Genomic DNA, 26,923 nt, shown 5'->3' on the forward strand with positions numbered 1-26,923 from the left:
CCATTCAATATGAACATGGCTGATCATCCAACTCAGTATCCCGTACCTGCCTTCTCTCCATACCCCCTGATCCCTTTAGCCACAAGGGCCACGTCTAACTCCCTCTTAAATATAGCCAATGAACTGGCCTCAACTACCTTCTGTGGCAGAGAGTTCCAGAGATTCACCACTCTCTGTGTGAAAAATGTTTTTCTCATCTCTGTCTTAAAGATGCCATTGCCATTGAATTTTTTAATTCAATTTTATTTTTAATATGTTTTATTATTCATTATTTATTATTTTTATTATACTGCCTGTAAGGAAAATTCATTTTGTTGTCTCTAATTGAGACAATGACAATAAATTTGAATACAATACAATACAGGTGCACAACCTTTTATCCGACAGCCTTGGGACCAGACACTTGTCGGATTTCGGAATTTTTCGGATTTCCGAATGGAAGATTTTTAGCGTAGATTAGGTAGGTAGCGCGGGCGGCTTGAAAGGTCTGGAGCGGCTGCCTCCTCCCTGGAGACTGGGGAATCATTGTAAATCATTGCTTAAATGTTAGTCAGTTAGTTTGGAGGGATTTTATGTGGGGTGGGGGGGGGGGGTGAAGGGGGAAACTTTAATTCTTAGTCCCCTACTTGGTCGGAGAGGCGGGGAGCGGGCAATGTCTTACCGGGTCGCCGTGCAGTAAGCCCCGGAGCGTTGTGGCCGCCGACTCCCAACATCGCGGAGCTGGGGGCTGCGGGCGTCCGGCCTCGGGCGGCGCCGGTTGGAGCTCCGACCCCGGCAACTCTACCCCTGGCTGCATGGCGCTCCAAATCCAGCGCCGCCCGTGGCCGGACGCCCGCAGCCCCAGCTCCGCGATGTTGGGAGTCGGCGGCGTCGCAGCGCTGGGATACCAGCGGGGAGCGGGCAATGCCTTACCGGGTCGCCGTGCGGTAAGCTCCGGAGCGCTGTGGCCGCCGACACACAACATGTTGGCGGCCACAGCGGTGATGGGTCTGCGGGCGTCCGGCCGCGGGCCGCGCTGGATTTGGAGCGCCGCGCAGCCAGGGGTAGAGTTGCCGGGGTCAGAGCTACAACCAGCGCCGCCCGCGGCCGGACGCCCGCAGCCCCAGCTGGGAGTCGGCGGCCGCAGCGCTCCGGAGCTTACTGCACGGCGACCCGGTGAGGCATTGACCGCTCCCCGCCTCTCCGACCAGGTAGGGGACTAAGAATTAAAGTTTCCCCCTTCACCCCCCCCCCCCCTTCACATAAAAGCCCTCCAAACTAACTGACTAACATTTAAGCAATGATTTACAGATGTTTAAGTGTCTCCGGGGAGGAGGCAGCCGCTACAGTAGTACAGACTTGGGTTGACCGTGGGTCGTTTCGGGTCAAGTTTGGCGCCAAATGCGAGCTTTGGTGTGCAGACGACATCCTGGGGAAAATGGCCGGTTTTCGGAGTTTATCGGTTTCCGGAACTCCGGATAAAAGGTTGTGCACCTGTACAAGAATACAATAAAGGATTTCCCCTCTATCCTGAAGCTGTGACCCCTTGTCCTGGACTTCCCCAACATCAGGAACAATCTTCCTGCATCTAGCCTGTCCAACCCCTTAAGAATTTTGTAAGTTTCTATAAGATCCCCCCTCAATCTCCTAAATTCTAGAGAGTACAAGCCGAGTCTATCCAGTCTTTCTTCATATGAAAGTCCTGACATCCCAGGAATCAGTCTGGTGAACCTTCTCTGCACTCCCTCTATGGCAATAATGTCCTTCCTCAGATTTGGAGACCAAAACTGTACGCAATGCTCCAGGTGTGGTCTCACCAAGACCCTGTACAACTGCAGTAGAACCTCCCTGCTCCTATACTCAAATCCTTTTGCTAAGAATGCTAACATACCATTCGCTTTCTTCACTGCCTGCTGCACCAGCATGCCTACTTTCAATGACTGGTGTACCATGACACCCAGGTCTCGTTTCATCTCCCCTTTTCCTAATCGGCCACCATTTAGATAACAGTCTGCTTTCCTGTTTTTGCCACCAAAGTGGATAACCTCACATTTATCCACATTATACTGCATCTGCCATACATTTGCCCACTCACCCAGCCTATCCAAGTCACCTTACAGCCTCCTAGCATCCTCCTCACAGCTAACACTGCCCCCCAACTTAGTGTCATCCGCAAACTTGGAGATGTTGCATTCAATTCCCTCGTCCAAATCATTAATATATATTGTAAATAGCTGGGGTCCCAGCACTGAGCCTTGCGGTACCCCACTAGTCACTGCCTGCCAAGCGCCTTGAGTATTAGAAAGGCGCTATATAAATCCCATCCATTATTATTATTATTATTGTGAAAAGGACCCGTTTACTCCTACTCTTCGCTTCCTGTTTGCCAGCCAGTTCTCTATCCACATCAACACTGAACCCCCAATACTGTGTGCTTTAAGTTTGTATACTAATCTCTTATGTGGGACCTTGTCGAAAGCCTTCTGAAAGTCCAGATACAACACATCCACTGGTTCTCCCCTATCCACTCTACTAGTTACATCCTCGAAAAATTCAATAAGATTCGTCAGACATGATTTACCTTTCGTAAATCCATGCTGACTTTGTCCAATGATTTCACCACTTTCCAAATGTGCTGCTATCCCATCTTTAATAACTGACTCTAGCAGTTTCCCCACTACCGACGTTAGACTAACTGGTCTGTAATTCCCCGTTTTCTCTCTCCCTTTTTAAAAAGTGGGGTTACATTAGCTACCCTTCAATCCTCAGGAACTACTCCAGAATCTAAAGAGTTTTGAAAAATTATCACTAATGCATCCACTATTTCTGGAGCTACTTCCTTAAGTACTCTGGGATGCAGCCTATCTGGCCCTGGGGATTTATCGGCCTTTAATCCATTCAATTTACCCAACACCACTTCCCGACTAACCTGGATTTCACTCAGTTCCTCCATCTCCTTTGACCCGCGGTCCCCTGCTATTTCCGGCAGATTATTTAGGTCTTCCTTAGTGAAGACGGAACCAAAGTAGTTATTCAATTGGTCCGCCATATCCTTGTTCCCCATGATCAATTCACCTGTTTCTGACTGCAAGGGACCTACATTTGTTTTAACTAATCTCTTTCTCTTCACATATCTAGAAAAACCTTTGCAGTCAGTTTTTATGTTCCCTGCCAGTTTTTTTTCATAATCTATTTTCCCTTTCCTAATTAAGCCCTTTGTCCTCCTCTGCTGGTCTCTGAATTTCTCCCAGTCCTCTGATAGGCTGCTTTTTCTGGCTAGTTTGTACGCTTCATCTTTTGCTTTGATACTATCCCTGATTTCCCTTGTTATCCACGGATGCACTACCTTCCCTGATTTATTCTTTTGCCAAACTGGGATGAACAATTTTTGTAGTTCATCCATGCAGTCTTTAAATGCCTTCCATTGCATATCCACCGTCAACCCTTTAAGAATTAATTGCCAGTCAATCTTGGCCAATTCACGTCTCATACCCTCAAAGTTACCTTTCTTTAAGTTCAGAACCATTGTTTCTGAATTAACAATATCACTCTCCATCCTAATGAAGAACTCAACCATATTATGGTCACTCTTGCCCAAGGGGGCACGCACAACAAGACTGCTAACTAACCCTTCCTCATTACTCAATACCCAGTCTAGAATAGCCTGCTCTCTTGTTGGTTCCTCTACATGTTGGTTTAGAAAACTATCCCGCATACATTCCAAGAAATCCTCTTCCTCAGCACCCCTGCCAATTTGATTCACCCAATCTATTCTGTCGCATATTCTGTTTGGGTGCAGCAAGCAAGAATTTCATTGTCCTATCTGGGACACATGACAATAAAATTCTCTAAACTCTTGACTTGGACTCAAGCAAAAAAAGGTTCTTGGGAAAAAAGAGCTACCTTAAATTTAGTTGCGTCTGGTTGGGTAACTATGGTAGGGTGAAGACTATTCCATGCTTTAATTGTGCGGGGGAACTCCATGGAGCAGCCAGCATCTCTGGATATTGGGTAGAGATTGGGTGATGTTTTGAGTAGAGGCCCTTCTTAAGACTCCCTCTGGTTTTAGTGTTTTTAGTTTAATTTAAAGATACAGCGTGGAAACGCCCTTCAGCCCATCGTGTCCACGCTGACCAGCAATCTCCCGTACACTAGTTCTATCCCACACAATAGCGACACAAGTCAAGAGTGTTTGGGGAGTTCAGTACCATGATGGAGCAGGCAGTGTCCACCAGTTTATGTAAACTCATTCGTTCTTAGGCATTAGAGGTGCCGAACTAGGCTGTGATATAACCAGTCAATATGCTCTCTACCTTACACCTGTAGGAGTTCAAGAGAGTATTTATTGACACACCAAATCTCCTTGGTCTTCTAAGGAAGTGGAAGTGTTGATGGGCTTTATTTATGATTGCATCAATGTGCTTGGTACAGGACAGATCTGCTGAGATATATGCACACCCAGGAAATTGAAGTTGTTGACTCCCCACCGCTAACCTATTGATTACGATAGGTTTGTGGGTCCTCGGCCTTCCTCTTCTAAAGTTAACAATCAGCTTGGTTTTACTAATGTTGAGAGCAAGGTTATGGTTCTGATATCTTTCTATCAGATGATCGATCTCCTTCCTATTCTCTGACTCGTCAATAGCCGCAATTAATCCAACAACGGTATTGTCGTCAGTGAATTTAACTATGGCGTTGGAACTGCGCCAGACTGCACAGTCATGGGTATGGAGTGAATAAACTAGGGACTGAGCACGCATCCTGGTGGCGCATCTGTGCAGATGGTTATTGAGGAGGAAGTGTTCTTGTCAATTCGTATCGATTGTGGAAAGGGATGTGCAGAGACCCGGCTCCATGAGTTTGGTAACAAATTTGGAGGGGATGAGATATTGAATGCCGAGCTGCAGTCAATGAACAACAGTCTGATGTGAGTGTCTAAGAAGGAATTGCAGAGGCTGGGTTAATCCGAAGATACACACAAAGAGCTGGAGTAACTCAGCGGGACAGGCAACCTCTGCCGAGAAGGAATGAGTGACGTTTTGGGTCGAGACAAGAAGGGTCTCGACCCAAAATGTCATCCATTCCTTCTCTCCAGAGATGCTGCCTGTCCCGCTGAGTTACTCCATCTTTTTGTGTCTATCCTCACTCTGATGTAAGTGTTTTGATCGTTCAAGTGGTCCAGTGCAGTGGACAGCCAATGAAATTGCAGTTCAGTTCAGCAAAATACCTTAAATACATCTATGCTGGCCCTCCAAAAGGCTATTAACTATGTTCTCCAATAACGCTTTCTAAAAATGTCCTCATTACCAAAGTTAAACAAACCAACTAGTTGCCATGCATGCACTTACATCCTAGCTTTGAATACATTTACTATTTTCTAGTCTCCTGGCAGCGATTCGGCATCTTCAAAGGATTGGAAGATTATGACAAGCCACTTTGCTGTCTCCAATCAATTTTCCTTGGCAACCGAGGATGTTTTTAGACCGGGTGATTTTTAGCAGCATTTCAAGTACTTTCTCAACAGTTATCACCGCATTCATTAACTTTACCGCATCCGCTTCCAGTAAGATACTGAATATTCATGGAGATGCAGCCATTGAGGCAGCTTGAATCTATTCCACCACACTCCTGACCTGTCATCAAAACAGTACTGGAACAGTTTGACTAGCGGAGTGGCTGGTTCTGCAGCTCATCTTCAGCGCTATAGCTGAAATGCCTTGGGTGCCACAGCCCACCATATGTTGGAGCATAATTCAAATTTATCTTTATATAGGTTAGGTGATAAGTATTTGGGATATATTCTTCAAACAAATTTCCAATAAAAAATCATATCAGTGATTGTAGTTATAAGTAAGTTTATTGGCCAAGTATTCGCATACAAGGAATTTGCCTTGGTGCTCCGCCCACAAGTAACAACATGACATAGTGACAGTTATGAATGACTCAGAAAACACTAAACATTAATAATAATAAAACATTAATGATAAAAAACCATTGATCAAGCATGTGAACCAACAAAATACCAGATCAAAGGGAGGCTACAGATTTTTGGCTGTTGAGTAGAGCAACTACTCGTGGATAAAAACTGTTTTTATGTCGAGCTGTGGCAGCTTTTGACAATCCGGAGTTGCCTTCCAGAGGGAAGTGATTCAAAGAGTTTGTGGCCAGGGTGAGAGGGGTCAGAGATGATCTTGCCCGCTCGCTTCCTGGCCCTTGTAGTGTACAGTTCATCAATGGAGGGAAGGTTGCAGCCAATAATCTTTTCTGCTGATCGGGAAGATTACTATGATATGAATTACTAAAACAATGTCAATCTTATGCACGAGATACGATTAGTAAGTTGGCATAATAAATCATCAGTTACAAAGGTACTCCTACACATTCCTCACTATGATGGAAGGCGAAATAAAGTTCAAGTCCTTCCTTTTGTTCTTCCTCGGTCGTGGGCCTCGAGCCCTCCGTTCACAGGATGATCTTGACTCCCATAACGGGCGGCATTCGGGCCCTACGCGTTGAGGCATTCAGCTCCTGCATCGGGAGGTTGTCAGCTCCCCCACGCCGGTCGATCGAACCTCGTGTCGGGGCTGGTCGAGCCTTCCGTGACGTTGGAGCTCCCAACTAGCCTCACCCGAGACTGCGAGCCCTTGTTGGTAAGTCCATGGTGGTCAAGGTGGGAGCAATCCCAGGCAAGGGATCCGCTCCGATGTTAAGTCCACGGCCCACGGTGGGGCTCATGACAGTCTGAGGAGGCTTCCAGCTATCGATATTAGGCCGCAGAGCTCGGAGAAAGTGATCCAAAAATTGATCACATCTCCAGGAAGGTAAGAACTTGAAAAAAAGTTTCCCCCCGATCCCCCCCCCCGCCCAAACCGAAGAACATTAAAACAAAACTTTTAACAAACTAAAAATAACAAAAGAAAGAAAAAACGAACAGACTGCCGGCTGGGCTGCCATCTCCCCGGCGCCCCTGGTGGTTATCTGCAAGTTAGTGAGAGTAACATAATGAACTTAAAATTTTGAATCCAGCTGTGAACATTAAATAGAAAAAAATTGAGACATAAATTATAACACTCCCCACCAACAACCTCAGGACTTTTTACAGGGGCACGGTGGAGTCTGTACTCACGTATTGCATGAACACGTGGTACTCCAACTGTAACTGCTCAGACAGGAAGTCTCTGCAGAGGATAGTGAGGGGAGCAGAGAGGATCATTGGCGTCTCCCTACCCTCGGTACAAGAACTGTTCCTGAGCCGCTGCCTGATAAAAGCACTGAGCATAGCTAAGGACAGACTGCACCCCCTCCACATACATCTGGATCTCCTGCCATCAGGCAAGAGATACCTTAGCATCAAAGCCCGGACAACCAGACTGCTAAACAGCTTCCTTCCACAGGCTCTGAGGCTGCTAAACAGTCACTCCACCTGATTCTGCTGCTTTTGCACTGACAATTTAATAACTCTGGCACTGGCCACTTAATAAATCAGCTGCCCTGGACATTTTATGACTGTTTTTACTTGTATTTTAATGTTGCTGTTTTTACCTGCACTTTTTAACTATTCGTACTGTTTTATCAGGGACAGGATTGTTTTTATTGTTTTTATTTTATGTGTGAAATGTTTTAGTTTTATGTGCGATGCTCCAGTATTCCCTGGCAAACGTCTTCTCATTTTGCACTGTACAACTGTTGCTTTGCAAGATGACAATAAAGGTTGATTGATTGATAATTTGTCCAGCAATATTGTGAAATGGATACTGTGCAAATTGCAAGCGGCTCAGGGTCTGTAATAGAAACGTGGCAGAGACAATTTCCTCAAATAAAGCTCAAGGATCACAAGGTGTGAAAAAGCAGTTGATGAAATGCTGAAGCTTTACAGGGATTGTGTCAGACAGATTTTGCCCACACATTAAGTGTCAAAGCTAAAATCTAACGTTGTCTACATAAGCAATATTTAACATGAGCAGGTGACATTCCTCTATCGGTTATTGAACTGAAAGTTTTATCTCGTTTTTCTTTCTCTCATTTGGTGATTAAGAAATGGGAATGTGTTCGTATTAGTCACTGCTAAAAATTATACAACTGTAATTCTGTTGTCCTTTGTTACAAGGTAAAATGGAAGGCAAAGTAAGTTATCAAGACCTCAATAATTCCAATATGATCTGTACCCAATTATTTAAAAATACACAAAATGCTGGAGTAACTTAGAGGGTCAGGCAGCATCTCTGAAGAATAGAAATAGGTGACTTTTCGGGTCAGAACCAGACTGAAAGATGGAGGTGGGGTGGGGGGGGAACTGGATGCGAGGAAGGCCAGAACAATTCAGGGCCGGCAACATATGATTTGAGGAAGGGTGGAGGTATAAGAACAGATGATGCGACCTCCTGCAGTTACTGGGGAAAATCCCTGGGGAGGAGGTGACTGGAGTGGGATGGGATGAGTGAACCAGAGTTGCAGAGGGAACCGTCTCTGTGGAATGCCTATAAATATATTCACACCTCCTCCCTCGACTTCATCTAGGTCCTCCAGCATGGAATCAGGCTCTTTGTTTCAGTTCATCCATGCCAACCAAGATGCCCTATCTACACGAGACCCATTTGCCTGCGTTTGGCCCATATACCTTTTACACTTTTCCTATCCATGTTGAAATGTCTTTTAAATTTTATTGTACCCGTCCCAAAAATGTTCTCTGGAAACTCATTCCATATAAATACCAATCTCTGTATGACATCCGAGTTGCCCTTCAGATTCCCAATCAATCTTTTGCTTCTCACTTTAAACCTATGCTCTCCAGTTCTTTAATCCCAAATCCTGGGAAAAAAGATTCTGTGCATTCAATCCTATCTATGCCCCTCATAATTATATGCACTTCTATAAGATCACCTCCAAGCCTCCTATGCTTGTGTCTTCCCAACCTCTCCCAATAACTAAATTCCTTGTGTCCTGGCAACATCCTCGTAAATCTATTTTGCAGTCATTCTAGCTCAATGGCATCTTTCCTATATCAGGGTGACCAAAGTAAACATAATACTCCAAGTGCAGCCTCACCAATGTCTTGTACAATTGCAACATAACATCCCAACATTTATACACAACACCCTAACTGCTGAAGGCCAGCATGGTAGGTCTCCTTCACCAATCCGTCCACCTATGATACTACTTTCATAGAAGAATGTTTTATACTCCAAGGTCCCTCTGTTCTACAACAATCCCCAGAAACATGCAGACCTTGGACTCTTGCTAACCTTTTTAAAAAGCCTCTTACATGCCAAGCGTCCCTTTACTTGCAAACAACTTTTTCCAATCATCTTTTTCCATTTCCACTCTAGTATCTACTACCCAAGAAATCTTTCCCAAATACAGTCAAGGCATTCAACCCCATCTAAGCCATTTAATTCATTTTTGAGTACAGATCCATACTTTGCAGGTAACATGGAGGGCAATTTAAGTATAACACGATTTTATAAACTCCTTGGGTGACTCCAAAGGAAGTAGCCTTGGAGTAAGCATGGCCACTGCAGGGGATTTCTCTGGCCATGAATAGATAAATAAGAATGGAACGAGAAAAAAAGCTATTTAGGTAGAAAATGCAAAATAGAATAGATTCTACTGTACCCAGGACTCCATGTGGCAGAGCTATGTGCAAGGTCGGTGCAATGCAAAAGTATCATCAAAGCAGTTGATATTTTACCTGATTTGTGACATCTTCTACAACGTGTATAAATTGCTCAAGTTCTCGGTCCATGGACACATAGTCTAGCATTAATTTTTCCATTTTGCTTACTTCCTCCGCACTGCCTGGAAAATAAAATACAACAAAATATTATTCCACAAACTGCTAGTTCAACCAGCTGTTTTGAATGACATTCCACTGCAACATTCACAATTTAAAAGCCAGCAAAGCCCTGCCCAAATTTTACCAGCAATCAAAACTGTCAAGAAGTTTCCATGCCCCCTTCACATTCAGAAGCATGCAGAAACAATCAAAAATGAAACAAACAAAATTAACATTTGAAAGTTACCAAACAAAAAATAACATTTCCAGATCCTGGCCAAGAAATCATCCACACAGTTTAGCTAGCACTATAAGGATTTTAATATTCAACTAGGCCAAGTGGGACCCGTTGGGTCCCGTCCCCTCAACGCGCAGTTGCTGGGGGGGAGCGGGCGGCCTGGGACGTCACACACACACTAACCAACCCCTCACACACACACTAATCACCCCCCCCCCCCCATACACACACACACCAACCACCCCCACTGATATTATATTAATATTATTCATTCACTCCTTTTACCCCATTCCCTACCCAATCCACTCATGTATAGCCCCCAACTCGCAGGTGCGGCTAGAGGGGGAAAGGGGTAGAGAGAGAAGGACACAGAGGCATAGAGAGGGACACAGAGAGGGAGGGGGGAGAGTGTGAGCATGAGGGGGGCAGAGAGGGAGCAGGTGGCAGAGAGGGAGGGGGGTAGAGTTTGAGGGGTGGGGGCGCGTCGTCACAGGGGAGGGCTGGTTCCCGAACGCAATAATCCCCCACTCCCGGCTGCAGAGCGCACCCGTCCCCTACCCGTTGCCCGCACGGGAGGCAGAGAGGGAGCGTGAGGGGGATAGAGAGGGAGGAGAGTACAGTTTAAGGGGAGGGGGGGACGCATCGTCAGAGGGGAGAGCTGGTTCCCGAACCTCTCTCCCAGCTCCAGGTTGCAGGCTCCGCTCTATGATCTTTGGGAGACAGGGCCCGAGAAGGGGGGGGGAGTGGTCAGGGGGTGATGTCACTCGCAGCGCGAGCAAGAAGATCTATGATCCTTGGACAACGGGGTTTTGACGGACGGGAGCCGAGACGGACCCGAGACCTCTAATACAGGGCCCGACTTGCTCGTTCTTCACTCGCAGCGCGTGCCGCAGTCTTCAGCGATGATCATCGGTGTTCAGTCGACTTTTGAACAACGAGGGAGGGGTGGGAGGTGACGTCAGTCGCAGCGCGAGCCAGGCAGGCAGATCCATTGTCACGTCATCAGCGAAAAACACAGGCATTTGAATTCAAATTTTGATTGGATTTGTGAATATTTTTATTAATTACTCAAGAAATAAAGCAGGACATTTTCAGGTAAACCGATTTTTGACTCCGGAATATATAAAAATGTTCCCGTTAGCGCGTCGTTTCTTCGAGTAGATGTGATCTTACACAAACAAATAAATACACACACACACACACATCCAAATTCAGAGTTTTATAATTATAAGGATGTTCATGCTGGAGTCCCAAACTTGCCAGTTGTTCCAAGGGTAGAAGCAAGCAGTTCCGTGTGGAACTGCCAGACTTTCCTATTGTCCAGTCCATATTTACCCAGTGTTGGTATCTTGGGTCAGAGAATTCTGATTTCAGAAACTGTCAGATTAAATAAAAATATTTTTTCCATGTTTGACGATTCTTCGTGAAATATAATGAATGCTCCCCTCACCCAATACACACTGGAACATATATCTGACCTTTCTTCAATTTTAAAGTCAGAAGAAGGATGTTTGCTATTCATTGCACAACACTCAGCACCATTCGTGATTCCTCAGATAATGAAGCAGACCACAATCAAATACACCAAGGCTTAGGCTGACAAGTGGCAACTTATGTTTGTGCTACACAAGTGCAATGTAATGACAACATACAAGAAGAGAAAATGCAGCTATCGTCCTCTGACATTCAACAGCATTACCATTACTGAATTCCCCATCATAAATAACTCGAGAGTTACCTCTGATCAGAGAGTGAACTAGAACATTAATTGCCAGATCTATTTTATTTAAATGGAAAGACTCTAATCCTCCCACCACACTCCATTGGTACTCTGAAACGATATCATGTTTAAATTTAGAAAAAATTAGGAGTGACATTGTTGAACCCTTGGTTAAATTTGATAGGACTTGGGGAAGCTTTAGTCAATATTTTCACACAATATAAATTGTTCCCTCTCCAACCGTTATAATAATTCTCTTACCTTTATACGGTGGAACGGACTTGACAGGGACCTAAATTGTTGAAATTCTTTGCAGCCCAGATTTTGTTATGCTTATTTTAATTTAGGGGGCTTTGTTTTCCTCTTTTTTCTCTCTTTTTCTTTTTGCTTTTATATATACGTTCTCTTTTAAACACTTAACTATATTTACATAGAGACCGGGAGGTCTATACCCAATGTGTATCTTGACAATGGACTCATACTTGTTGTTAATGTAATCTTGATCCCTATGTATCGATATCACCATTATGTTTATCATTAATTTTTTTTTTTTTTTTTGAAAAATTAATTTAAAATTTTTTAAAGAAAGACCAAGCGCAGACTCGTCAATCATTTCACTGAATACCTCCGCTAAGTCCGCCTAAACCTACCTGATGTCCCGGTTGCTAAACACTTTGACTCCCCCTCCCATTTCCACACTGGCCTTTCTGTCCTGGGCCTCCTCCATTAGCAAAGTGAGGCCCAGCGCAAATTGGAAGAACAGCACCTCATATTTCGCTTAGGCAGCTTACACCCCAGCAGTATGAACATTGACTTCTCTAACTTCAAGTGACACCTTGCTTTCCCTCTCTCCATCCCTCCCCTTTCCCAGTTTTCCGACCAGTCTTACTGTCTCCGACTACAATTTATTTGTTTGCTTTGTTATCTCCAAGCTAACAATTCTACATTTTCCTTGATCTCCATTCCCTTTGTCCTAGTTTCACACCTTACACTTCTTTATCTATGTATCTCCCTCTGCCCTGACATTCATCTGATGAAGGGTCTCGACCCGAAATGTTACCCATTCCTTCTTTCCAGAGAAGCTGCCTGTCCTGCTGAGTAACTCCAGCATTTTGTGTCAAGGGTACAGATAACATTTAGGAGGATGCCAAGTCAAGAGTGTTTTATTGTCATATGTCCCAGATAGAACAATGAAATTCTTACTTGCTGTAGCCCAACAGAATATGTAATCATAATAATAACAAAAACTCAGAAACAAAAGAGCAAACAATAACAGTGCAATAATAATAATAATCTATTGTAGTTCATAGCTTATGAGGTTGTAGTGTTTAATAGCCTGATGGCAGTAGGGAAGGAGCTGATCCTGATCCCGGACGTTACAATTCTCAGGCTCCTGTACCTTCTTCCCGATGGCAGTGGTGAGATGAGTGTGTGACAAGGATGGTGTGGGTCTTTGATGAGGTTGGCTGCCTTATTGAGGCAGTGACTACGATAGATCCCTTCGATGGTGGGGAGGTCAGAGCCAGTGATGGCCTGAGCAGTGTTTACAACTTTGTGCAGTCTTTTCACTCCTGGACATTCAAGTTGCCGAACCAGGCCACGATGCACACAGCCTTGAGGTGCTCCCGTACTGATTATCACTGAGGATGAAGTATTTCTGCCAATTCGAACATTGCAGAGACTCAGTTCCGTGAGTTCCGTAAACAGCTTGGAGGGTTTGATGGTATTGAACGCCGAGCTATGGTCTATAAACAACAGCCTGACGTAAGTGTTTTTATTGTCCAAGTGGTCCAGTGCGGAGTGGAGAGCCAGTGAGATCGCATCCTCCGTGGACCTATTGTGACGGTAGGTGAACTGTAGTGGGTCGGGGTTCTTATTGAGGTAGAAACATAGAAACATAGAAACATAGAAATTAGGTGCAGGAGTAGGCCATTCGGCCCTTCGAGCCTGCACCGCCATTCAATATGATCATGGCTGATCATCCAACTCAGTATCCCGTACCTGCCTTCTCTCCATACCCTCTGATCCCCTTAGCCACAAGGGCCACATCTAACTCCCTCTTAAATATAGCCAATGAACTGGCCTCGACTACCCTCTGTGGCAGGGAGTTCCAGAAATTCACCACTCTCTGTGTGAAAAAAGTTCTTCTCATCTCGGTTTTAAAGGATTTCCCCCTTATCCTTAAGCTGTGACCCCTTGTCCTGGACTTCCCCAACATCGGGAGCAATCTTCCTGCATCTAGCCTGTCCAACCCCTTAAGAATTTTGTAAGTTTCTATAAGATCCCCTCTCAATCTCCTAAATTCTAGACAGTATAAACCAAGTCTATCCAGTCTTTCTTCATAAGACAGTCCTGACATCCCAGGAATCAGTCTGGTGAACCTTCTCTGCACTCCCTCTATGGCAATAATGTCCTTCCTCAGATTTGGAGACCAAAACTGTACGCAATACTCCAGGTGTGGTCTCACCAAGACCCTGTACAACTGCAGTAGAACCTCCCTGCTCCTATACTCAAATCCTTTTGCTATGAAAGCTAACATACCATTCGCTTTCTTCACTGCCTGCTGCACCTGCATGCCCACTTTCAATGACTGGTGTACCATGACACCCAGGTCTCGCTGCATCTCCCCTTTTCCTAGTCGGCCACCATTTAGATAATAGTCTGCTTTCCTGTTTTTGTAGTAGTTGATATGCCTCATAACCACCCTCTCAAAACACTTCATCACCACATACGTTAGTCTACTGGTCTTTGAGGCACATCACTCTACTGTTCTTGGGTATTCCAAATCTGAGGAAGGACATTATTGCCATAGAGGGAGTGCAGAGAAGGTTCACCAGACTGATTCCTGGGATGTCAGGACTGTCTTATGAAGAAAGACTGGATAGACTTGGTTTATACTCTCTAGAATTTAGGAGATTGAGAGGGGATCTTATAGAAACTTACAAAATTCTTAAGGGGTTGGACAGGCTACATGCAGGAAGATTGCTCCCGATGTTGGGGAAGTCCAGGACAAGGGGTCACAGCTTAAGGATAAGGGGGAAATCCTTTAAAACCGAGATGAGAAGAACTTTTTTCACACAGAGAGTGGTGAATCTCTGGAACTCCCTGCCACAGAGGGTAGTCGAGGCCAGTTCATTGGCTATATTTAAGAGGGAGTTAGATGTGGCCCTTGTGGCTAAGGGGATCAGAGGGTATGGAGAAAAGGCAGGTACGGGATACTGAGTTGGATGATCAGCCATGATCATATTGAATGGCGGTGCAGGCTCGAAGGGCCGAATGGCCTACTCCTGCACCTAATTTCTATGTTTCTATGTTTCTATTATTGATGCCCTCTTAAAGGTGGCACTAGAGGGTCTGCACCATAGGGAGAGGTTAAGTAGGCTGAGACTCTATTCCTTGGAGCACAGGAGGATGAGGGGTGATCTTATAGAGGTGAACATAAACTCATAAGAGGAATAGATCGGGTAGATGCACAGTCTCTTGCCCAGAGTATGTGAATCGAGGACCAGAGCACATTGGGTTAATGGGAAGGGGAAAAGATTTATTCAGAATCTAAGGAGTAACTTTTTCACACATAGGGTGGTGGATGTATGGAACTGGCTTCCAGAGCATATAGTTGAGGCTGGGACTATCCCAATGTTTCAGAAACAGTTAGAAAAATACAGGGATAGGGAAGGTTTGGGGAAATATGGACCAAAACGTGGGCAGGTGGGACTGGTGTAGCTGGAACATGTAGGCCGGTGTGGGCAAGTGGGCCGAAGGGCCTGTTTATAACTCCAACTACGACTAAATGATCTATTTAGATACTTTCCATGGTTCACATTCTCTTAAACATTTCTCTCTGCTATGAAAAAATTCTCTGAACAGTTACCATCAATATACAGAAAAATTCTGGAGTAAAATAAAATACCAAAAAATAGTCTAAAGCCTCCAAATAAACAGAACTGGGATTCTGATTATCATTCTAAATAATAATTAGGTCTTTCAACTAATTCAGACTGGCGACCAAATTCTTTGACTGTTTACTTAAGAATTTTTTTTTAAACTTAACATTGGTTAATGTTTCCATATTTAGATACAATACACCATGAATAACGTCACAAAGATTTGTTAGTCGATATAACAATAGACTCAAAGTGTTCAAGCAATTCAGACGGTCATGCAACATCTCTGGAGAACATGGATAGGTGATGTTTCGGGTTGGGACGCTTCGTCAAGAGATGCTGCCTGACCCGCTGAGATACTCCTGCACTTTGTGGGTTTATTTTTGTAAACGCATCTGCATTTCCTCGTTTCTACAGTATTAAAAAGGAGGATTTCAATATGTCTGTTCCTTCCAGCATTTCATTAAATATTAAAAGTGTCTTATATACAACTTTGCAAGTACACCCCAGAGATTGGAAAGTGCTTCATTCACAGCGGAAGGAGGGAGTTTAACCATTTAATATTAATCACATTTAATAAGGTCAAGAAAGCCAATCACAATGCTTTGCCCTTCTGTATCAAAGATAGGCACTGAAATTGCTTTTCTTAGCTAGAATTCATTGGCTCATAAAAAAATTCAAATGATTTGTCTTAAAACTGATGATTAGATTTTATGGTTTTAAAAGAACACTACTCCACCCTTGCACCAGAATTAATTACATAGAAGTTAATACATAGAAACTCTAATATTGGAAAAGGTCACGAGCCTAATTCATCCATCCTCATGTTTAATTCTCTTATTACCACAATCCTAATCCCATATCCTTGCCCTCATCCTTTCATTTCACTTTCCTGCAACTACCTGTGTGAATTTTAAATGAACTATCTCATTGCTTCAATCACTTACACCTGAAATACAATTCTCATTCTCACAGCAACCTCTGCCCGGCAACTTACTTCCCACCTCACCCATCAGTTTTTTTTATCTGCTCAGTCCAAACCTCTCACACTTATCCACATACCTTCGTGAATCTAAATATAGGGATAAGTATACACTTATAGGGATAAGGATTAAGTTCACTAAATACAGCTTAACTGGAGAAAAAGTTTCACTTGGCAAAAACAGGATTAAATAAAATCTCACATATTAGATTTGCAATACATGTCCTCTCCAGTTTATGATCGCTTATCTACATATACCCCATATATACAACCAACCATCGGGAGACCATAACATGCATTTTGCCAGTTGGTGTGGGGCTGCAGGCATCCTCTTCCTTGTGGGAACTCGGTTCACAGCCACATTTCCAACTTGCGAACTTAAGAGTTATAAACAACGAATATAAGTTTATAAGAGTTATAAACAATGAATCAACCTTCCATTAGACATCTTTTCAAGCTATGATCACAATGAATGGCGGTGCTGGCTCAAAGGGCCGAATGGCCTCCTCTTGCAACTATTTTCTATGTTTTTAATTCACAAGAAAGAAACTAAGTCAGAGAATTCACATGTTTAGTTGTCATGTGCACTGGGATAACAACTATGAAATTCTTACTTGCTGGAACCCTATTGCAACATGGGGACAATTTGTGGAAGGTTTGCTAACAGGAGTGCCCTCTGGTGGAGTTAAGTACATCAATCTTTGCTATCCAATCCATGAAAGGTTTCGATTTTCAGTTATAAAAAAACATCAAATATAGCACCTAAACCACTCAAGTGTGCATATTATTTGTTTTTTTGTGAAGAGTGGGGACTTCAAAGAAAGCACATGGATGAATGCCCAAGTAAGTATCCAGATATTATTAATGTGCTATTTTATTTCAAAATACACAGTTGATGGCCAGCCATAAAAGGTGATAGAGACATAAAGGACAATGCATTTAGGTCACTGGCATTAATTCTATGTATTTCCTCCATTTACAGAATCCTACTCGACCTAAAAACATTCAATTAATTTATTTCATTATAACCAAAATCCGTTATGAAGAGTTCCATAAAAACAAGGGTTTGCGGTATTTCAACCTGCCATTAGACATCTTTTCAAGGCTCATCACATCTTAATGCTTCAAGAATTTCAACCATAATGCTTCGATAAGGACTTTGTTCCCAGTACTACAACAGGTTCTCTATACTTTCATGGTGAAGTGAATAAAGGTTTATATGAAATGTAAACTATCGTGACAACTTTTAATGACATAAAAAGGCAAGTATGGCCATTTGGACACATGTTATCAAGGGTTTGAAAGGAAACTGAAATGTGGCATCAGCTGGCTTTTCAAAACTTGAAAATCTAAAACTGTAGATGTTGGAAATCTGAAATAAAAATAGAGAATGCTAGAAACCCTCAGGAGGTCCATGGAAAAATAACCAGAAAAATGATAACCAACCAGAAACCCCCTACGATTCATTCCCTCCACAGATGCTGCCTGGCCCACTGAGATACTCCAGCACTTTGTGTTTTATTCAAGATTCATACATCTGTAGTTCCTTGTGTCTCTAATGCATCAGATGGCTAATTATGTATGGATAGCTGTTTAACTTTTCCTATTTCTAAATCATGACTATGGAAACAAGACTAGTAATATTGTGGAGAAGAGGCAGAATAAAATGCCATTTAAAATCATAATAATCCACATTTCTTTTGAATCATAAAAAAACAGTTAAGGAAGGTTGCTATTTTAGTGTGGGTTGCTTCTATTGTGCGAAAAAAATCATATATAACTTCAGCCACATTGGTATTACAAAGATGTTGCACTAATGAAGTTATATGAAGGAAAATCGTAGTAAATCAAAATCTTGATAAAGGTATACAGACAATCCCCTTTCTCAAACCTATCAACATGAAGCTGGAAATTGTCAGCCCATACTGTAACTATGCATTGGTTTTCCCATGTTTGTTTAACCTGCAGCTTACTTAATTGAAAATGTCCAATTTTAACAAGCAGTCTTTCAATGAGCAGGAAGGCAGTTATTGCCCAACTAATCCAAGATGAACATGAATTTGGCTGCCAGAGTCAACAGCATCTGTTTTCAAACATTACGATTCCGCTGATAGAAATATGAATGTACTTTATTCACAGAACATATCTTGAAAATATCCTATATTCAACACGGGTTGCTTGGCAATTTTTCCCCAATTTGATATTTCAATATTTAGCAAGATGTTATCCATTTTAGCCATAACAACTGACAAACAAATACTAAGTTCATCTTTAATATCAGAATTTTAAAACATTCCAAAAATGTCTGTTATATCTTACACTGTATCCTGTGTGAAACATTACCTGCTAACAGCAAATTTGTTCAACTCGAAACAGGCTCCAAAAACTTCAAGCTTTTAAATAATAATTTAAAATTTAAAAATATTGGTGTTTTCCAATGAAATGGGGAAGGGTTTACCAATATTGAAAGGAAAGCAGAAAGGAGTGGGGTGGGAAGATGCGACGTGATGGAATTACATTAAAGATGGCGGAAATGGAGGCTGGTGGGGTGAAAGGCACGGACAGAGAACTCTATTCTTCTTCGGTCAGGGGAAGGAGCAGCAAGAACATAAATTTCACCATTGATGTCTGCATTCACAGAGAAATAGCTCCTGAAATATGGTAAGTGATCCATATATTCTCTAGAATTTAGGAGATTGAGAGGGGATCTTATAGAAACTTACAAAATTCTTAAGGGGTTGGACAGGCTACATGCAGGAAGATTGCTCCTGATGTTGGGGAAGTCCAGGACAAGGGGTCACAGCTTAAGGATAAGGGGGAAATCCTTTAAAACCAAGATGAGAAGAACTTTTTTCACACAGAGAGTGGTGAATCTCTGGAACTCCCTGCCACAGAGGGTAGTCGAGGCCAGTTCATTGGCTATATTTAAGAGGGAGTTAGATGTGGCCCTGGTGGCTAAGGGGATCAGAGGGTATGGAGAGAAGGCAGGTACGGGATACTGAGTTGGATGATCAGCCATGATCATATTGAATGGCGGTGCAGGCTCGAAGGGCCGAATGGCCTACTCCTGCACCTAATTTCTATGTTTCTATGTTTCTATATTCCAGCGCCTCGCCATGATCCTTTACAGAGGGAAGTCGTCGCAGCAGGGAAGGGGTTTCCTAGCGGACTTTTGTAGAATGTGAGCTGGGTTCAGGAATGTAGTGTTGCTGAAGTTTTCTCATTAGTTCTAAAAATCAGTTCCTCTTCTGCAAGAGGATTTTTGGAGGTGAGGTGCAATGAGAAAGATTGAGAAAACCGTTGAGGCAAAGACGCAGCCTTTTTTGACTTCACACTGATTGACTCTCGTGAACACCATTGGTCACTAGAATGGCTTGCGTGATGTCATGAAACAAACATAAGATGGCAATGATTTTCAGTGGACAGACAAATTTGATGAGTGTTTCGCAATTCCTCCTGACTGATTTGAGTCAAAAACTTGAGTGAGATTTAAAAAGCACACCTACAAAAGGATGATGTTAGACCCTGCACTTTTCTTGGAGTTGTTGTACATCACCTTTTCTGTGGCTCTGAATAGAAAGATTTCACCCTGCAGTTGAGTAAGCGGCGCTTTAAGCACTGGGAAGACGTGATTCAGAAGAGATGACTTTCGTGTGTCAGTCAGCGGAAAATCCACTCCGTTGTTACTACACAGACATGTTTCCTTTGATGATTGTCTTGATTTTGGCATATCCGAGCTCCCATGGCCAACCTCTTCCCAGATGTGGACAATGAGATTCTCGATTAATAACAAAAGTTGTTAATTTCTGTGTTTTAGGATTTCATTTGAGATGCTATCTGTTCTCGAGGCCCAGTTATATTTTATCTGGTATTTGGCCTTTTTTACTTCTTTTCAGTCAGGTGTGACAGCAAGGCTGACCTTCCATCACTCCAGAATTTTGAATTCTGTGATTTGAACTAATTGCTGACACAGAAAGTTGTCTACTACTAATTTAGTGACAAAATACATATGCTTTTAGTAAATGTGTTCCTTAAAGTTTAAAAACGGCAAGCATATTCAAATTCAGTTTGGTTTACATGTGATTACTTTGTATAATCCACACCTACATATTTGCCTTGCCCTCAAGGCTCATCACGACAAACAAAGAATGATAACTACACATAAACATAGCTCATGTCTGTTGCAGTGCGACTTGATCAAGTGTGACCAACCATCATGGAAATTTTGCTAAATTTGTCAAACCACGTCAAATAAATTGGAATATCAAAGACCACTGCAACAAAAATAACATTCAAGTTTTTTTCCAGGTTGCCTTAGCACCACAGTCATGCAAACGCTGCCTCAATATCAAAGGCCATGACTCTCACCTCATCTTTGGAATTTAGCACTTTTGCATCAGTGAATTGGTTACCAGTGAGCAAATGTTGCTTCTAAACACTATCAAAGACAGTTTCCATCACTTTGCTAATGGCCGAGAGTATACTGTTTGGGCAAGTCATTAAACAGAGTAGATTTGTCCTGGATTTTGTGAACAGGGCAATCCCAGGTAACTTTGGAACAGGTTGTCAGATAAATGCCTGTGTTGTATCTATACTGGAACAGATTGCTTGCAGATGCAGCTGGTTCTGGACATTAGTTCTTCAGTATTAGTGCTGTAATGTGGTCCCACCCCATAGCCTTTGCAATGTAAATACTTCTCATCCATTTTTTGATATCCTGTTGAGATAAATGAATGGGCTGCAGAGTGGCATCTGAGAGGGTAGGGATGCAGAGGAGAGCAAGACAGTTCATCCATTCAGTACAAAATCGAGCAACTCCAGTGAGTCAGGCAGCATCTATGGAGGCAAAGGGATAGCCAATGTTTTGAGTCGTGACAATTCATCAGGACTTGAAATGTTGACTCTTCCTTTATCTTCACACATGTTGTCTGACTTGCTGAGTTTCTTCAACAGCTCGTTTCTTTTTGTTCCAGGTTCCAGCATCTGCAAGCTCATGTCCCATCTATTCAGCATTGATGGCTTAAATGGGATTGAATGAAAATGCAAAAAAGTCAACATATTGGTATATTGGTAACAGCTTCATCAGGATTGTTTGTAAACTTTCAATTCTGTACAGGAGGACAGCATTGTTATTCCAGAGAGGAAGAACTCTTTCTGTCTTGGGGCACCTCAGAACTTATACAAAAGCAGGCTGGCAAGTCTGACAGGAAACACTGGTTTCACCAATTCTTCCAGATCGATAAACATTACTGCTAGAAACCAAGGCTTCATTTTAAATTTAATGTTAACATTAGATTCAAGTGCAGAGAGTACAAAACATCTCTCATCGCAAGAACTTATACCATTGTCAATACTGCCCTCTGCTGAAAAATACTGGAAAGACCTCATTGAGTCAGAGAGAATCCACACAGAAACAGGCCCTTCAGCCCAGTCCACACCAACTATCAGCCATCATTCTGCACTAATCAGAATCACACTTTATTCGCCAAGTATGTTTTGCAACATACGAGGAATTTCATTGGCCAGGTCAGTCATACAATTAAAAGCAGCAGATCACTCAAAAAAACATTTTAACATGAATATCCACCATAGTGACTCCTACACATTCCTCACTGTGATGGAAGGCAAAATAAAGTTCAAGTCCTTCCTTTTGTTCTTCCTCGGCCGTGGGCCTCGAGCCCACGTTGTCGGGATGATCTTGACTCCCGTAGCCAGCGGCGTTCGGGCCCTCCGCATCGAGGCGATCCGCTCCCGGGCGATCAAACCTCGGGTTGGAGCTTCCCGCCTAGCCTCTCCCGACTGCGAGCTTTTGATGTTAGAGTCCGCGGTGGTCGCGGTGGGAACGATCCCAGGCGAGGGATCAGCACCAATGTAAAGTCCGCGCCCCGCAGTGGGGCTCGCGACAGTCCGAGGCGGCTTCCAGCTCCATCGAAGGTAGGCCGCAGAGCCCGGAGAATGTGATCCGAAAATTGATCACGTCTCCGGGAAGGTAAGAACCTGAAAAAACGTTTCCCCCGATCCCCTTCCCCCCCACATAAAACAAACCGAAGAACATTAAAACAAACTTTTAACTAACTAAAAAATAACAAAAAGAAAGAAAATACGAACAGACTGCCGGCAGGGCAGTCATCTCCCCGGCGCCCCTGGTGATCTACATTATCTGTACAATCCTACATTAAACCCCTTTTTATTTAATCCCCCCACATTCTCAACAACTCCCTAGATTCTACCATTCACCTCCACACTTGAGCAATTTAGTGGCCAAGTAAGCTATCAACCCTCACATCTTTGGTTTATGGGAGGAAACACCAGGGGGAAACCTCTATGGTTACATTATTTTCACATTTCCAATGAAAGGCTGATGCAAACAGTAAAATGTTTTATTTAAAAGCCAGTTGAACATATTCAACTGCTTTCATAATAGCATTAGTAAGAGAAACAGAAGGCCGCTAGGCCTCTGCACTTGCCAGCCAATCTGTAAGATCATGGCTGAAATTCTGCTTTGAGCTCCTTTTGCATCTTCCTCAATTTACTAAGTGTTCGCAGAAAAATAGTATTTCAACTTTGATTACAATTAAATACCTCGCTGATACAGTGAATTCCATAGGTCTACATCCTTTTACATGAAGACATTTCTCTTAATTTCATCTTTGACCCCAAGAGTATGGCATTTGGTTCTGGACTCGCTCACTGGAGAAAAAGATTTCACAGCATCTGCCAAAACAATTCCTTTCAGAATCTCATATCTCAATGATATGTGTACAAAATCGTGAGAGGAATAGATTGGGTAGTTGCACAGAGTATCTTGCCCAGAGTAGGGGAATTGGTGACCAGAGGACATAGGTTCAAGGTGAGGGGAAAAGATTTAATAGGAATCCGAGGGGTAACTTTTTCACACAAAGGGTGGTGGGTGTATGGAACAAGCTGCCAGAGTAGGTAGTTGAGGCTGAGACTATCCCATTGTTTAAGAAACAGACTGGTACATGGATAGGACAGGTTTGGAGGGATATGGACCAAGCACAGGCAAGTGGGACTAGTGTAGCTGGGACATTGTTGGCCCGTGTGGGCAAATTGGCCGAAGAGCCTGTTTCCACACTGTATCTCTCAATGACTATATAAATTCTCATTCTTCTAAACTCCAGTAAATATAAAACAAATTTCCTCTCCTCTCTTCCCAGCAATAAATCTTATGAATTTATGCTGCATAAACTCCAGGCCAAAGAAGACTTTCTTTTGGCACCAAAATGAAAACTACCCAGAGTTCCTCAAATAAAATCTCACCTTAGCCGTATCCAGTCTCAGCAAGACATGTTTACATCCACCAACTCCTTATTCGAGTGGTGGCACCATTGAGTGTGGCTGCCTTGCCTGCAGCTGTCTATCCACTCTCCTTTTTGTTATTTTTAGTCTGTTTTAAAGTTTGTTTTTGGAGGTCTTTTGTCTTTTTTTATGTGGGGGGAGGGGGAATCCATTTTTCTTAGTCACTTCCTAGTCAAGGATCCGTCTTTCCTCCAAGCCGCATCTTCGCCCCCTCGTCGCGGCCTACCATCTGGATCAGCGCGGCCTTTCCTGCCGGAGACCGGCCCGAGCTTCAACTTCAGCAGCGGCGCAGCACTGGATTCCATCACGGAGCGAGCGATGCCTTACGGGGAAATCCCCGTGATGGACCTCCGGAGTGCTGGGACTGCCGACTTTAACACCGTGGAGCTGTGGTCTGCGGAGCTACCAGCCACGGGCGGCGGGAACTTCCAGCCGCTGGCGCCGCTGACTTTGACATCGCGGAGCCTGGGATATCTCGCCGAGGTCGCCAGCGTTGAATCTCTGCCCAGCTCGGCCTGTGGACTTCAGGAGCATTGGTCTCCGGTAGGAAGCGGCCAATTCGGAGGCTCCGGGCCGCAGAGAGTGTTCTTTCGTTCGAGGGCCTGAAACATCGGGCCACTGTAGCGGCGACTGCAGAGGCCTCAATAGGCCCCGACCACGGTTGAACAGAGGAAGAGGACTGAACTTTCATGCCTTCCCTCACAGTGGGAAACTCTGATGGGGGGATGTTTTTTATGTTTTATGTAAAAAAAATTTAAGTGTTGTATTTATCTTATTTGTGTGCTGCATGGCTACTCAAATTTTACTGCACCAATTGGTGTATGTGACAATAAATGTCCTTTTTTGTCCTTTATTAAAAGCACCAATATACAAATTGCTTTCCCAAATTATCAAAATATCTGCATGCTTGAATTCTGTTTTATGAACCAGATTACCCAATGCACGAGTATTTACTTATTTCTAATAATTTAAAAACTATTCATTTTTCCTATGTTTCCTACTGAAGAGCATAACCTCCCATAATTTTCCCACATTCCGTTCCATCCTACATCTATCTTTATGTCCACCTGCTTAATCTGTCTGTATTTCTTTGCATTGCTTCCTGGTTCTTTTGCATTGAAAAATCAGCAAATTAATGTTTGCGAAATGCCAACTTTTTAATCATATCATTAATGCGAGTTCATAACAGAGACCCCAGAACTGATCCCCGAGTCACCCCAGATCAACATAATAAAATTGGTTTCCATCACACTTACCTTCATGCTCTGTAAGCGCTAGTGCGACGTCAGTTGTAACCTCAATTCCAGTATTGATCGATACGTGACATGTTTTCAGTGAAGACAAAGCCGAATCCACAGCGCTGAAGGAAATCACTGGCATGATGGACGAACGTCCAGGCATTTTGTTTGAGTGTCGATCTGTGCACAGCAATAGTAGCTAATTAAACAGTGGATTTAACAAATCTATAATCCACATAGTCCTCTTTAATGTAATGATTATTTTCCACAAATGTCATTGGAATATAAATCCAAATAAAGGTGCATATAGAAAAATACCCTACGAATTCCTCCAAGTTGCCATTCTGACATAGTCATAGTGATAGTATGGAAACAGGCCCTTCGACCCAACTTGCCTACACTAGACCACATGTCCTAGCTACACGCTGTTTGGTCCATATCCCTCCAAACCTGTCCTATCCATGTTAGACACAAAAAGCTGGAGTAACTCAGCGAGACAGGCAGCATCTCTGGAGAGAAGGAATGGGTGACGTCTCGATGTCCTGTCAATGTACATGTCAAACTATTTCTTAAATGTTGGGATAATCCCTGCCTCAATTACCTCCTCTGGCAGATTGTTCCATACACCCACCACCTTTTGTGTGAAAATGTTACCCCTCGGATTCCTATTAAATGGTTTCCCTTCCACATTAAACCTACTCAATTCTCCTACTCTGGGCAAGAGACTGTGTGTCTACCAGATTTATTCCTCTCATGATTTTATACACCTCTACAAGATCACCCCTCATCCTCCTGCGCTCCAAGGAATAGAGTCCCAGCCTACTCAATCTCTCCCTCTGGACCTGGCAACATCCTCGTAAATCTTCTCTGTACCCTGTAAACTTGGAAAAATGCCATTCGTTCAATGTTAAAGGAACTCCCTGCCCACCAGCACCATGGAAGTATTTATAGATAGAGTGCATGGGTTCAAGGCAGCAGCTCTCTCCTCCACTTCTCAGGGACAACAAGGATGGGAAATAAACACAGAATTCATTCATGAAAGTAAACCATTTTCTTCACAGCATGTATTACAATCATTGTTAAAAATTGTAAGCGCTGACCTGCGAGGTAAAATGAAAATAGCATGAAGCCATGCAAATCTATGGTTGCACTCCGCTTAGGTGGTTCTCTTGGACATCTAACCTGTTTCACTCATTCATGGTCAGCGCCTGGCTCTGGAACACCGGAGAAGTTTGGTCATTCCAGACAGTGCCTTTCACCACCTTCATGCTTTCCCAGCTACCGCTGATATTTCTGTGTGCATGAGTGTCTGAGAACAGCTCCCACAGGACAAAGTTCTGTGTTATACTGCAGTTCAGAACACGTCAGACCAGCCATCATGAACCCTAAAAATCCCCCCAACTTCTCATCCTAGACCCAAAGGGTAACGATACCTTCTTAAAATAATTTGGACAATGGTCTCACTTTAGGTGTGGTCATCCCAAAGCTGTGTGTGATGTGGCCAATATGTCAAAAAAGTAAACTCACACTTCTGCAGCACTTAACACTTTAGTGACATGCAGGAGTACTCAATTTTGGAACCAAGAATTTAATATAGTGACTGATTAACTATGATAACGGACATAATGATTGTTTATGCTGGTCAGCAGACCTGCCCAATAATGCAGCTATTATGCTGCTGCCTCACGGTGCAAATTACCCAGGTTCAATCCTTAGCTATGGTGTTGTCTATGTAAAGTTTCCACAATCTCTCTGAGACTGCACCATGGTTGTCCCACATTGCACAGACC

At 43.3% G+C, this 26,923-nt stretch overlaps 1 protein-coding gene across 3 annotated transcripts in view; it reads right to left on the reverse strand.

The window, feature by feature from the left end:
• The window catches only part of nsmce2 (NSE2 (MMS21) homolog, SMC5-SMC6 complex SUMO ligase), a 133,621-nt gene that overhangs the window by 98,035 nt on the left and 8,663 nt on the right, over nucleotides 1-26,923 (reverse strand). The window contains exons 2-3 of one of the 3 annotated variants that reach the window (XM_033019004.1): nucleotides 25,152-25,316; nucleotides 9,668-9,774 (exon numbers count right to left, since the gene is read on the reverse strand). In XM_033019004.1, coding sequence (XP_032874895.1) covers nucleotides 9,668-9,774; nucleotides 25,152-25,296 — 252 coding nt within the window. In that variant the 5' untranslated portion in view covers nucleotides 25,297-25,316. The remainder of the gene's footprint in view (nucleotides 1-9,667; nucleotides 9,775-25,151; nucleotides 25,317-26,923) is intronic. The other 2 variants (XM_033019005.1, XM_033019003.1) reach the window with 2 other exon arrangements.

The sequence above is a fragment of the Amblyraja radiata genome, chromosome 4, assembly GCF_010909765.2.
Source record: "Amblyraja radiata isolate CabotCenter1 chromosome 4, sAmbRad1.1.pri, whole genome shotgun sequence".
NCBI lineage: Eukaryota > Metazoa > Chordata > Chondrichthyes > Rajiformes > Rajidae > Amblyraja > Amblyraja radiata.